Source organism: Lynx rufus, unplaced genomic scaffold (assembly GCF_022079265.1).
Source record: "Lynx rufus isolate CCGP_SWC_20201006 ecotype Redwood Valley unplaced genomic scaffold, mLynRuf1.p SCAF_3, whole genome shotgun sequence".
Taxonomy (NCBI): Eukaryota; Metazoa; Chordata; class Mammalia; order Carnivora; family Felidae; genus Lynx; species Lynx rufus.
Genome location: NW_025814845.1, coordinates 158,758,448 through 158,772,149, shown reverse-complemented (window position 1 = coordinate 158,772,149; position 13,702 = coordinate 158,758,448). Strand labels below are relative to the sequence as shown.

General features: G+C 43.9%; 1 protein-coding gene and 1 pseudogene across 7 annotated transcripts in view; one reads left to right on the top strand and one right to left on the bottom strand.

The window, feature by feature from the left end:
• The window catches only part of TACC1 (transforming acidic coiled-coil containing protein 1), a 91,415-nt gene extending 79,347 nt beyond the window's left edge, over window positions 1-12,068 (bottom strand). For 3 of the 7 annotated variants that reach the window (XM_047092061.1, XM_047092062.1, XM_047092065.1), the window contains exon 1: window positions 11,928-12,066. In XM_047092061.1, coding sequence (XP_046948017.1) covers window positions 11,928-12,004 — 77 coding nt within the window. In that variant the 5' untranslated portion in view covers window positions 12,005-12,066. Of the gene's footprint in view, window positions 1-11,927 lie in introns of all 7 variants that reach the window. The other 4 variants (XM_047092063.1, XM_047092064.1, XM_047092068.1 and 1 more) reach the window with 3 other exon arrangements.
• LOC124520409 (60S ribosomal protein L24-like) lies at window positions 200-676 on the top strand (annotated as a pseudogene).
• Window positions 12,069-13,702: the final 1,634 nt, after the last annotated feature.

The window sequence follows — 13,702 nt, the reverse complement described above, 5'->3', positions numbered from 1 at the left end:
AACCGACTGAACCACCCAGGCGCCCCTGGATGTTCTTTTTTTCCCCAAGCTCCACACATTCCCCTCCATTCCCGAAATCATCTCCACCTGTTTGATTCTTCAGCAAATGTCCTGCCCTCGAATACTCAGATTTTAAACATTTAAAATAAGAATGGAAAGACCTTTTCACCATCTTTCCTTCTTCCCAGCTGCTGCAGCCATGAACATCAAGCTGTGGGGTTTCAGTGGGAGCAAGATGTACCCCAGACACGGGAGGCACCACAGCAAGACTGAGGGGAAGGTTTTCCAATTTGTTCATGCAAAATGTGAGTCGGCACTCATTTCCACAGCAGATAAACTGGACTCTCCTCTACAAGCACAAAAAGGGACACCTGGGAGACACTCAAAAGAAAAGAACTCACAGCTCAGTCAAATTTCAGAAGGCCATCACTGGTGCATCTCTTGCTGATATAATGGCCAGGAGGATCAGAAACCTGAAATTAGGAAGGCTCAATGAGAACAAACCATAGGGGCTGCCAAGGAAGCAAAAAAGGCTAATCAAGCACATAAAAAGGCAGCAATGGCTGCTGCTAAGCCTCCCACGAAGGCAGCACCTCAGTAAAAGACTGTGAAACCCATGAAGCTTTCTGCACCTTTAGTTGGTGGAAAATGCAAAGTTGGCAGATCAGATTTTTAAATAAACATCTATTAAAAAAATGAAAAGAGAAAAAGCATCAAGTGTTAAATAGAAGGAAAGAGAGATTATACTCTAATACTCAATATTTTATTTATTTATTTGGCTAGTGTGGAGCCCAATGCGGGGCTTGAACTCACAACCCTGAGATCAACACATGAGCTGAAGTCAAGAGTCAGACACCTAACTGCCTCAGCCACCCAGACACCCCTAATACTCAATTTTTAAAATGCTATTACAATCTGCAAGAAAAGAAAGGATTAATGCAGGTCTTCCTCAATTTACAATGCAGTTATATCTTGATAAAGCCATTATAAATTGAAAATATCATAAGTTGAATATGCATTTAGGGGCACCTGGGTGGCTCAGTTGGTTAAGTATCTGACTCCTGATTTCAGCTTAAGTCATGGTCTCACAGTTCGTAGGATCAAGCCCAAGTCAAGCGCAGAGCCTGCTTGGGATTCTCTCTATCCCTCTATCTCTGCCCCTCCTGCTCTCTCTCTCTCTCTCAAAATAAACATTAAAAAAATGAAGAAAATTCATTTTATATGTCTAACATACCAAACACCATAGCTTAACCTAGTCCACCTCAAACGTGCAAAGAACACTTACACTAGCCTACAGTTGGGCAAAATCCTCTAACACAAAGCCCATTTTATAATAAAGCATTGAATGTCTCAAATGGCTCAGCTGGTTAAGTGTCCAACTCTTGATCTCAGCTCAGGTCTTGATCTCAGGGTCATGAGTTCAAGCCCCACACTGGGCTCTGCACTATGGAGCTACTTAAAGAAGGAAGGAAGGAAGGAAGGAAGGAAGGAAGGAAGGAAGGAAGGAAAGAAGAAAGATTACTAAATGTAATGTGGTATTCTGGATGGAATTCTGTAACAGAAAAAGGATAGCAGATAAAAGCTAAGGAAATCTGAATAAAGTATGGACTTTAGTTAATATATCAGCAACAGTTTCATTAACTATAACAAATGTACCATACAAATACGAGATGGTGATAGAGGAGATTGTGTGTGGCATCTACAGGAATTCTCAGCAAGTCAGCTGAATTTTTCTGTAAGCCTAAAACTGTTCTAAAATAAAAAGTTAATTTAAAAAATACCTCTCCGACAAAACAAAACAAAAATGGTGGAAAAGGGTTGCTAGATTTGTGTGACACAATTTTGTCACTCATTAGCTATGAGACCTTGGGCATGTTGTTTAATCTCTCTGTACCCTTTTCCTCTGTATAAAATAGGAATTGAAAATTATACCTGCCTAATAGGGTTATTTTGAGAATCATTTAAATAAACGCATGTAAGACATTAACATTTTCCTAGCACATAGCAAGCACTCAATAGATGTTAGATGGCTTCATCATATAAAGAATCCTCACAAATAAATATGAAAATTAATATCTCATTACAAAATTGACAAATAGAAAGAAATTAAAAAAATTACTGGTTAGTAACATATAAGGGAAAAGTTCACTCTCATTGATAAGGACAAAAGAAATAAATAAATCAAAATTATATATTTTTTCTTACCAAACTGGCAAAGATTCAAACTGACAGTGCCCAGAACTGGAAAGGATGCTATAAGCATCTAGAAAGGACACTATACTGCTGGGGGGGAGTGCAGTCAGTACTAGTTTTTTGTTTGTTTGTTTGTTTGTTTATTTCTTTATTTTTGAGGGAGGAGGGCATGAACAGGGGAGGGATGGAGAGAGACAGACAGACAGAATCCCAAGCAGGCTCTGTGCTGTCAGCACAGAACCTGGCACAAGGCTTGATCCCACAAACTGTGAAATCATGACTTGAGCTGAAATCAATAGTCTGACGCTTAACCAACTGAGCCACCCAGGCGCCCCTAATTGGTACTACTTTTGGGGGAATAATTTGACAATATGTGGTAATATATAACAAAACATTTAGAATGTTCACATTCTTTGATCCTGTGATTAAACTTCTAGGAATGTTTCCTAAGTTATTAACCAGAGATGTACAAAGAATTATATGGATATTTATTAACTGTGTTATTTACATGAGCAAGAACAGTTACCAACCTAAATGTTAACCATTTAGGAAAGAATTGAATAAACTATAATACATGTAGATACTATACCATGTCAGTATAATGACAGAGAAATGTTAATAACATTAAGTCAAAAAAATCAGAATGTAAAACACAGTATAACCCCACTTTTGAAAAATATATTTACTGGAGAAAAAGAGACAGTAATAAAATATACCAAGATATTAACAGTCATCTCTGGGTAATGAGATTATGAGTGATTTATTTTCTTTACAGTTTTCTGTGTTTTCTAAATTTTCAGATTTTTAAAAATATACTTTATGATTATAAAAGAATATATGCTTCTAATAGAAAATCAGGAAAAAGGAAACATTTATATATGCTACTGAATAGCTAATAAACAAAAATGAAGACAGGGTAAGGGGTTGAAAAAGGAAACTCTAGTCCCCTGGATGTGCTGATGGGGTGGGCGGTGAGGTGCTGGGGAGAATCATAGGAAGTTGTGGTTTCCTGGAACCCCCCACCATTTGGTTGAGCCCCTCTGCAAGAATCCTTCTCCCCAGTCTCATCCAGGGCTGCCATGGTGGTTTGGCCAACCCCTCAGCTGAAAACTTCCATCTATGGCTCCTGAAATTAAGTCCAAACTCCCACATAAGCCACAAAGACCCCACACCCAGACTTTATCCACTTCTCCAGATTCACCATTTCCCGATGCCACCAGCCCATTCCACATACACCTTACCTCCAAATCCTCACCACTCCCCAGACACGGCAGGCTCCCCACACCACCAGGCCATGCTGCACACAGGCTTTCCTTGCACCTGGACTGCCCTTCCCTGACCCCCTCACCTAGCAACTCATTCATCCTTCAAGACTCCTTCCAGGGTCAGTTTCTTCTCTGCAAACAGGTGGGTTCCCTGATGCTCATCTCTCAGGACGTCTGACCCTCACAGTGATTCCACTTTCCTGCCTGTCTCTCAGGGGCTCCTGTCCACATCTAGGTCCTCTTTGGCTACACGGTGCCTGAGTGTCTGGCTTGGAGCAGGTTCTCAGCAGACATCATGGGGTGAAAAGTCTGGCTGGAGATGGGGAAGGCAGGGAAGGAGAATTTCTGGGACAGCATACTGCCACTGGAAGGCAGTCTAGCATTCTCTCAGGCAAGGCTGGCTGCCACAAGCCAAGAAGAAAAAGCCACAGAGAAAGAGAGAGATATTAAAACATACACACACACATACACACATACATGTACACACACGCACACTACCTCAAGAAACCCCAAGCAGCTAAGACAATCTTGAAAAGGAAAAAAAGTTGAAGGACCATACTTCCTGTTTCAAACTTACTACAAAGTTACAATCATCTAAACGGTGTGTCACCAGAGTAAGAATAGCCATATGAAAGCCCAGAAATAAAACCTCACATACATGGTCAACTGATTTTCAACAAGGGTACCAAAACCATTCAACCAGGAAAGGATACTCTTTTCAACAAATGGTGCCAGAAAAACTGGACCCACATTCACTCAAAAGAAGGAAGGAGTCCTTACCTTACACTAGATGTAAAACTTACTCTCAAAATGGATACAAGACCTGAACTTAAGAGCTAAACTATAAAACTCTTAGAATAAGACATAGAACAAAATCCTCATGATGCTGGATTTGGTAATGATTTCTCGGATGCAACACCAAAAGCACATGCAATACAAGAAAGAGTAGTTAAGTTGGACTTCATTAAAATTAAGAACTTTTGTGCATCAAAGGATACTATCAACACAGTAAAAAGGCAACCCACATAATAGGAGAAAATGTTTGAAATGACATATATCCAAAGAACGCCTGTAACTCAAGAACAAGAAAACAAACAACTGGGGCGCTTGGGTGGCTCAGTCAGTTAAGCGTCTGACTTTGGCTCAGGTCATGATCTCACAGTTCACGAGTTCGAGCCCCACATCTGGCTCTGTGCTGATAGCTCAGAGCTTGGACCCTGCTTCAGATTCTGTGTCTCACTCTTTCTCTGGCCCTCCCTGGCTCATGCTCTGTTTCTCTGTCTCTCTCTCTCTCTCAAAAATAAAAATAAAACATTAAAAAAAAAAAAGGGAAAACAAACCTAATCCAAAACTGGACAAAGGACTTGAATAGACATTTCTCCAAAGAAGAGATAAAAGTGGTCCATAAGCACATGAAAAGATGATCAATATCACTAATCACTAGGGAAATGCACAGCAAAACAAAATGAGATGCCACTTTACACTCATTAGGCTAGATATGAATTAAAAAAAAAAAAAGAAGCGGGGCGCCTGAGTGGCTCGGTCGGTTAAGCATCCGACTTTGGCTCAGGTCATGATCTCATGGACCGTGAGTTCGAGCCCCACATCGGGCTCTGTGCTGACCGCTCAGAGCCTGGAGCCTGTTTCAGATTCTGTGTCTCCCTCTCTCTCTGCCCCTCCCCTGTTCATGCTCTGTCTCTCTCTGTCTCAAAAATAAATAAACGTTAAAAAAAATTAAAAAAAAAAAAAAGAAGCAAAAAGAAAGTGTTGGGAGGATATGGAGAAACTGGAACCCTCATGCATTGCTGGTGGGAATGTAAATGGTGACATACTGGGGAAAACCATTTGATGGTTCCTCAAAAAGTTAAACATAGAGGGGCGCCTGGGTGGCGCAGTCGGTTAAGCATCCGACTTCAGCCAGGTCACGATCTTGCAGTCCGTGAGTTCGAGCCCCGCGTCGGGCTCTGGGCTGATGGCTCGGAGCCTGGAGCCTGTTTCCGATTCTGTGTCTCCCTCTCTCTCTGCCCCTCCCCCGTTCATGCTCTGTCTCTCTCTGTCCCAAAAATAAATAAACGTTGAAAAAAAAAATTAAAAAAAAAAAGTTAAACATAGAGGTACCATGGGGCTGATCAATTCTGTTCCTGGCATATACCCAAGAGAAATGAAAGGAGAGACTCAAACAGGTACCTGCACACTAACCTGCAGAGCAGAATTATTCACAACAGTCAAAAGGTGGAAGTGACCCAAGTGCCCATCAACAGACAAGTGCATAAATAGTATGTGGAGTATACATATCATGGAATATTATTCAGCCATAAAAAGGAATGAAATTCTGCCCCACGATACAACAGGGATGAACCTTGAGGGCATTATGCTAAGTTAAGTAAGCCAGACACCAAAGGACAAAGGAGAAATATTGTACGTTGCCAGTTACAGAAGGGACCTAGACTAGGCAGACAGAGACAGAACGCAGAATAAAGGTTACCAGGGGCAGGGGAGGGGAGGTTGAGGAGTTACTGCTTAATGGGTGCAGAGTTTCTGTCTGGGATGATGAAAAAGTCCTGGAAGTGGATAGTTGTGGTGGTTATACAACATTGGGAAAGTACTTAATGCCACTGAGTTGTATGCTTATAAATGACTCAAATGGTGAATTTTATGTTATGTGTATTTTACCACAATTTAAAAAATGCAAACAAAACAACAACAAACCACCAAAAAACAAAACACACAGCCCACAATAGCCAGAGTGAGCTTTCTCAGAAGATGGGTCTCCATGTTCCATGGCCATTTGGGATGCAAGCAGTTCATTTCCTTGACCTTGGGTTAACAAATTCATGCACCCTGTGGCCCACTCTGCCTAGGAGCCAACTCAGACCTTAGAAAATCTGTTGCAAGCTCAGGACACCAGCAACTGAGCCTTCCCTGTTTTCCTTTTCTCTTCTTGATTTTTAATTTTTTTAATTTATTTTTTATTATTTTTTATTTTTTTAGAGAGCAAGAGAGAGCATGCACCAAGCAGGGGAGAGGGAGAGAGAGAATCCCAAGCAGGCTCCATGTTCAGTGTGAGCCCAACGCAGTGCTCAATCTTATGACAGTGAGATCAAGACCTGAGCTGAAATCAAGTCAGCTGCTCAGCTGACTGAGCCACCCAGGTGCCCCTCGTCTTGATTTTTAACACTGAAACATGTACTAGCTTGGAGAAGCCACACTGAATGCAAAAGAGGGAAGAAACTGCGGAACAAAACTACACCTGAACCCCCTCGGAGTTTCAGTCCTTAACAGACCAACTATCTCACCTTTTAATGACTTTCAGAGAGAGATTTTTCTTCCCTTATTAACTGTTTACTATTTGAACTGCCCCCATGGTCTAGAAGTTGTGATAGCTAAGCTCAACATACACATACAAATAATCCCCTTGTCATGCAATTCAAACCATTTCCTTTTGTGCTGGCTGCACTGGAGATGGAGCCATTCAAACATGGGCATTTAAAAATTTTTCTCTAGCAATCGGGAACCTAAGTGTTTTTAAGGACAATATAAATTGCACCGGGTTTCAGAAACATAATTCTCAAAGTTCACTTATTTTGAGTTATATTTTCCTGTGTCTAAAACTTCAAAGCCAGTGCTTCCCTTTTCATGTCAGGGGCATCTGTCCCAAAGTGACTTGCCCGTCAAGGGGCACTTCAGTTTAATTGTTGCTGATTTCGCAGGTCACCAGAACCTTGTAGAAACCGCATCTGATTCACATGATCAGAAAGGTGCATGGGAAAAACACTCAAAACCTCAAACTCGTCCTGACTTTGCCAATGTCCTATTCCATTACGATATATTCCAAATGCAAACAAAGACTGGTCTAGAAATTTAATAAAAATGGACAGCAGGTTCATATCTTGCATTCCAGGCAGACAAGCTCAACGAGCAGTGAATGAATTAGTTACACACCATATTCCCTAATGAATAAGAGGCTTTATTTATGTCATTGTTCAAATCTCTCCACAAATTACTTGTTCTTAGAAAACCCACCCTAGCCACATTTCAAAAAAAAATCACCTAAGGAATCACTGATTTCAAATACTTCTCCAAAGTACCATATTCCCAAACACACGTCCATCCTCTTGATAGTGCATCTTTCTGGAAAATGGAAATTAACTGAGGAAAAAATTAACTTGAAAAAGTTATTGCCTTGTTGAATTAGGACACAAGTCAATCTTCCCTTCAGAAAAGATGCTGCTTTTTTCAAAAATATACATCCCAAAGAAAATAGCATAGCATCTGGTTTATAGCTATATGTAAATGTACTCATAATAACTTAGGTATCGAGTCCTCAGTAAGTACCAGGCCCTGCACTAATAACAGACACCACTTCAAAAAGTAGTCATGAGGGGCGCCTCGGTGGCTCCATCAGTTAAGCGTCCGACTCTTGATTTCAGGTCAGGTCATGATCTCAACGTTGTAAGACGAAGCCTGGCACTGGGTTCCACACTGGGTGTCCAGCCTTCTTGATATTCTCTTTACCTCTCTCTCTCTCTGCCCCTCCCCCGTGCTCGCTCTCTCTCAAAAAAAAGGTAGTTATGATTACTGCCATTTTAAAGATGTAAAAATTTTACTCAGCTGAAGAAATTAACTGTTTTCCAAAGCTTCCTGAACTAAGTAAGCGATCTAGCTGGAATTCTAACCTGAGTCTGCCTCAGTCCACAGCTTCTGTTCCTAATCACCATAATGTGCAGCCTCCCTGAATAAATGAAGTGACATTTCCCCTACCATTTACCAAAGCAGCAGTTTTCTTTCTCTGGGTCTGGGGAAGGGAAACAGCTACAATTTTCAATAATAATCAGTATTGGGGAGGCTAGGTAGCTCAGCCAGTTTAGCGTCTGACTCTTGGTTTCCACTTAGGTCATGATCTCTTGGCTTCGTGGGTTGAGGCTTGAGATTCTCTCTCTCCCCCAGTCTGCTTCTCCCCCACTCACACTGTCTCTTTCAAAATAAATAAGCTTTAAACAAAATGTTCTTTAATGTTTTATTTATTTTTGAGAGAGTGCAAGCAGGGGAGGGGCAGAGAGAGAAAGAGAGAGACAGAGGATCTGAAGCAGGCTCTGTGCTGATAGCAGCAAGCCTGATGTGGAGCTTGAACTCCCGAACCAGGAGATCATGACCCGAGCCAAAGTCAGACACTCAACTGACTGAGCCACCCAAGTGCCCCCCCCCCAATGTTCTTAATCATTAAAAATAATGAGTATTATCTTGGGGCTCCTGCATGGCTCAGTCAGTTAAGCGTCCGATTCTTAATTTCAGCTCAGATCATGATTTCACAGTTGTGGGATCAAGCCCTGAGTGGGGCTGCACACTGAGGACTGAGCCTGGTTGGGATTCTCTCTCTCCCTCTCTCTCTCTGCTCCTCCCCCACTCACACACTCTCTCAAAATAAATAAACATTAAAAATAATGACTATTATCTTAAAATCACACATTTCTTTTCATGGACATCCATACTTCCTTATATTTCACAATACAGCTGTCACGAAAGATTTATCTGGCTAATTTTAGCACTAGGTTAAATTATTCCAAAATATAAATTGTGAACATCCTGAAACATAATTTCTTCCTCAAAAGGCAGATGCCAGCAGTAACGCTTTCCTTGTGAGCTTTTCAAGTATTTATTTACTTATTTAAAAAAGGAACAATAGATTTTGAAAATGCAACTGAAAAGGCTTGAGTAGGAGAACTTCCTTGAGGTCAGTGTTATCCACGACAGCCATATGTCCGGCAGGAAATCTGCAGCCGAGTGACATTAACAGTGAATCCCCCATTTTCTCAGACCCTGGAGACACTGGTGGCTTGTACATCTAAATAAGGCAGGGCTTGGACAAAGCATACTTTTAGCTTTTCATATTACAGGCATGGAATCTCGTATTTCTAATCTTTGACCTGGTGCATGCCAAGTCGTTTGTAGGCTGACTTCTTAAACAGAATCTGCACACTCTGATGAGACCAAATAATCCTATCACCAGCTACATGAGTTTCTGTGCTTCTTTTTTTTTAATTTTTAAAAAGTTTTTATTTATTTTTGAGAGAGAGAGAGAGAGAGAGACAGACTGACAGACCATGAGCAGGAAAGGGGCAGAGAGAGAGGGAGACACAGAATCCTAAGCAGGCTCTAGGCTCCAAGCTGTCAGCACAGAGCCCAACACAGGGCTCCAAACCATGAACCAAGAGATCATGACCTGAGCCAAAGTCAGACGCTTAACTGACTGAGCCACCCAGGTCCCTGTGTGCTTCTTGATGTATTAAATTGGGCTATATTCCCAGGTGAAGATCAAAGATGGGCTTCTATGTTGATTATATTTAGGCAAGCTTTGCTAAATATCTAAGGTACACGTAAGAACTTCATTGAAGAGAAAGATCCTCTATCTATCGCCAAGCCACTGGATAATCTAACAACTGAGAATCAAATTCCTCACCCTAACAACTGAACCTTACACAGAAAGTACTGAGTTCGGCATGCTACCAGTGAATGATCCCAATATTTACTTTCAAATTACACAGTAAACCCTGCCACATGTTCACAAAGATTAGTCAATTTTTATCCTTAGGTAAAACAATATATTGTTCAGAGATAAAACTATAACTTGTTTTTTGTACATACATGATTTTATAGCACCTTCAGAACAGCCTATCAAGTGGACATGGTTTTCATTCCCATTTTACAAATAAGGAAACAAACACAGAGAGGTTAAGGAACAGATAAAAGATCTCCAGCTGTTAACGAGCAGAGCCTAGAATTAAACCCAGGATTATGTGCTTCCAAAACTCTTAACTTCATCTCAATGTTACACTGCGTCTCATGTTTGTTTTTGAAAAAGGTTAAATCAACTTTGGCAATTTCCTTTTAGTAGGTACTAAGCATTGCTAATTCAGATTTCTGCCTTATGCAGGAAGAATTAAAGGAAAAAAAAGTGGGATGCAGTCTGCCAGCTGAGACAAAAGTTTGCTTCCTAAGACAGCCCTAACTCTCCTGTGGGAGGCAGCTGCAGCAAGAGCTCTGGAGTCAGACAATGGGAGTCCACCACTTTCTAGCTGTGTGACCTTGAACAAGTCACTTAATCTCTCCGTCCTTCAGTTTTCTCATCAGTAAAACAAGGGCAGTAACAGAAACGAACTCAATGTTCTTGGGGGTCAAATAACTTAAAAGAATGTTTTTGCGCATTGTACATGCTTGTATTTAGAGGGTTTTTGCACATTTTACACGCTGGATAATTCTCAGCTCCTCATACGATTAATAAACTGCCTGAACTAAGTTTAGTGTTCATAAACATCAGGAGGCACAACTAACATGCCTATTATTTAGATATTCAGAAAGCTACTTTGCCTTGAAAAGATGATCAAGGGGCGCCCGGGTGGCTCAGTGGGTTAAGCCTGACTTTGCTCGGGTCATGATCTCACTGCTTGTGGGCTCGAGCCTGGCTTCAGACTCGGTGCTGACAGCACCGAGCCTGGAGCCTACTTGGATTCTGTCTCCCTCTCTCTGCCCCTCCCCTGCTCGCACTCTCTCTCTCAAAAATAAACAAACATTAAAAAGAAAGGAAAAAAAAAGATGATCAAAAGCCCTCCCATGGCACAGACTGTTGTATGTCAAGGCCCAGGGTATCCTTCTCAAACGAAATAGCTTTGTCACTGGCTGACTGAAAATACAGTATGAGTTCCTCTACATTACCTCACCTCCAAGTTACACACACGCTCCAAAATTAATTTTAAATGAAAAGGTTAACTATTGTTTGGGTTCTCAAGTAGTTAGCAACGCATCCTCTCTGGCGAGAAGCATGGCCACCTTGCAAACCGTGCAACTAATTTGCTCTAAATCACGTTCTCTAAAAGTGTTCCTTCGCAGCTTGCATTTCAGTTACTTGGTGTCCCCAATTGTTGTTGTCCCAGAACAAAAGCCTAATTGCTGCTGCTACAATACAGCCCTTTTTCTGAGATCATCATGAAGCCCTCGGAGCAAACAAGAGAGGGAGTTCTCATGAGCAGCAAGCACTGCATCCAAATTCCTGCACTCCAAAGGCCAACACGAGCCAAATTATCGGAGACTCGAGCCCCTTTCTAATATCTACACTTCCCTGCAAATAGCTGTCTCGCGAATACTTCAGAGCCCTTTAGGACACATGTGTTTTCCTGCCCGGACGAGTTCGGAAAAACTCGGGGCCCCTTTCTCCCACCCGCGCAGCGTGAACAAGCGCCGGGCAGCAGCCCCGCCTGGGCGCGATTTTGTCGCGGTGGGGTCGTGGCCGGGCGCCCCCGGGCCCCGCAGGGCGAGGCTCGGGACGGAACGTCCCACCAGGCCCAACCCGGAGCCCCCGGGCGCGGGCGGGAGCGCCACCTTCCCGGCCCCTGAGGGACCCGCGCCGTGCGCTCGCATCCCGGGCTGGCACGCAAACCCCCGAACGGCCGCCCCGCGGAGGGCTCAGGGACTCACGCGCTCTCTCGGGCTGTCGGGGGCCTCTCCCCGGCCGGCTCCCGGCCCCGCGGGCTCTGAGAGTGCGAGGCTCCCATGGCTCGGAGCTCTGCGCCCCGGCTGCGCCGGCCCGAGCTCCGCGGCGCGCCGGCTCGACCCGGACCCTGGGCGGGGAGGAGGCGGCGGGGCGGGGGAGGAAGGGTGGGGCGGAGGGGCGGGCGGGTGGTGTGGAGCCCTGCCTCAGGGTCCCGGCCGCCGGGAAAGCCGGCTAAAGGGCGTTGCTCGAGACGCCGCCAACTTCGCCGCCAATTGCAGGGCTCGGCCTGCGCCGCGGCTCGGGACGCACGCCCCGCGACGCCGCGGGGAGATGCTGAGCTGCCGGAGGGGCTCGGGTCGCGGGTTCCGCACTCCCAGCCAGGGAGCCGCTCGGCGGCAGAGGAAAACAGGTGGGGTGGGTGGGGGCCTGGGCGCGCCCCCGGGTCCCCACGGATGGGGAGACGTCGCTGTTTCTGCCTGCCCGGCCCGGGGCGCTCGGCGGCGCCTGGCTAGCCCCTGCTCGAGGCTAACAGGGAAGAGGCTCTGCGGGGAAGCACCGATAGGGGGCGGTGTGTGTCGGGATCCCGAGACCGAGGCTGCCTTTCCGCACGGCACCGCTCCCCCGCAGCAACTTCTTCGGAGACTGAGGCGGGGGCTGAGCTGTGCAGAAAAACGGGTTCATCCTGGTTGTGCCTCCGTCTAGCTGGGACACATAACTGCACCCTATGCGAGTCATCTGTAAAATGAGGTTGTATGTTCACTTTTACCTCTAATGTCCCTTCTGGTTCTGACATTCAGTTTAGAATGAATTCTCTTCCTAATGCTGTCTTAAGGAAAAATGCACCCTATCCCTCCCACTGCGCCTGTGACCCACCTAATGACACACCTAGTAACTCCCTTTGCATAATATTTCATGCCCTTTCTCATCCATTCCCACCTCCTACATCCCTCCTCTCCAGCCATCTCTCCTCCATCCCAGAGTTTTGTTTTGTTTTAAAACAAAGATTGGAATGCCCTTTTGTTTTTTTTTTTAAAGAATTTATTTTTATTTTTTTTTGAATTTTTTTTAACGTTTATTTATTTTTGAGACAGAGAGAGACAGAGCATGAATGGGGGAGGGGCAGAGAGAGAGGGAGACACAGAATCGGAAGCAGGCTCCAGGCACTGAGCCATCAGCCCAGAGCCCGATGCGGGGCTCAAACTCACGGACCGCGAGATTGTGACCTGAGCTGAAGTCGGACACTTAACTGACTGAGACACCCAGGCGCCCCAAGGAATGCCCTTTTGTGCTAACACCTATTTATCCTGCCAGACCAACTCATACCTTCCTTCTATAACTCTATCCTGCATCCCGATAGTACATCTTTTTTCGTTGTTTTGTTTTTTGGTTTTTGTTATTGCCGGTCTCTTTCACTAGAATGTAAACTCTGCGAAGACAGAGAATTTGTTTTTTCACTGTTGCCCCAGCACCGCCTGGTGCATAGTAGACATTAATAATTGTCGATAAATGCATTCATCCTATACTCATTTGATCGTTTTCCTCCCCAGTGTTCCTACACCATGTGTTAATTCCTCTAACATACCACTTACCAATCTTATTTTATAATTATTTGTCTTTCCACTAGAATATGAGTTCTGTAATGACAAGAACCCTTTCTTATCTCTGTATGCAAGCTTAGTGCCTGGCACAGTGCCTCTATCCTGGCATATATACGATAAGTATTTGCTGAATGAATGAATGAATGAATGAGTGAGTGAGC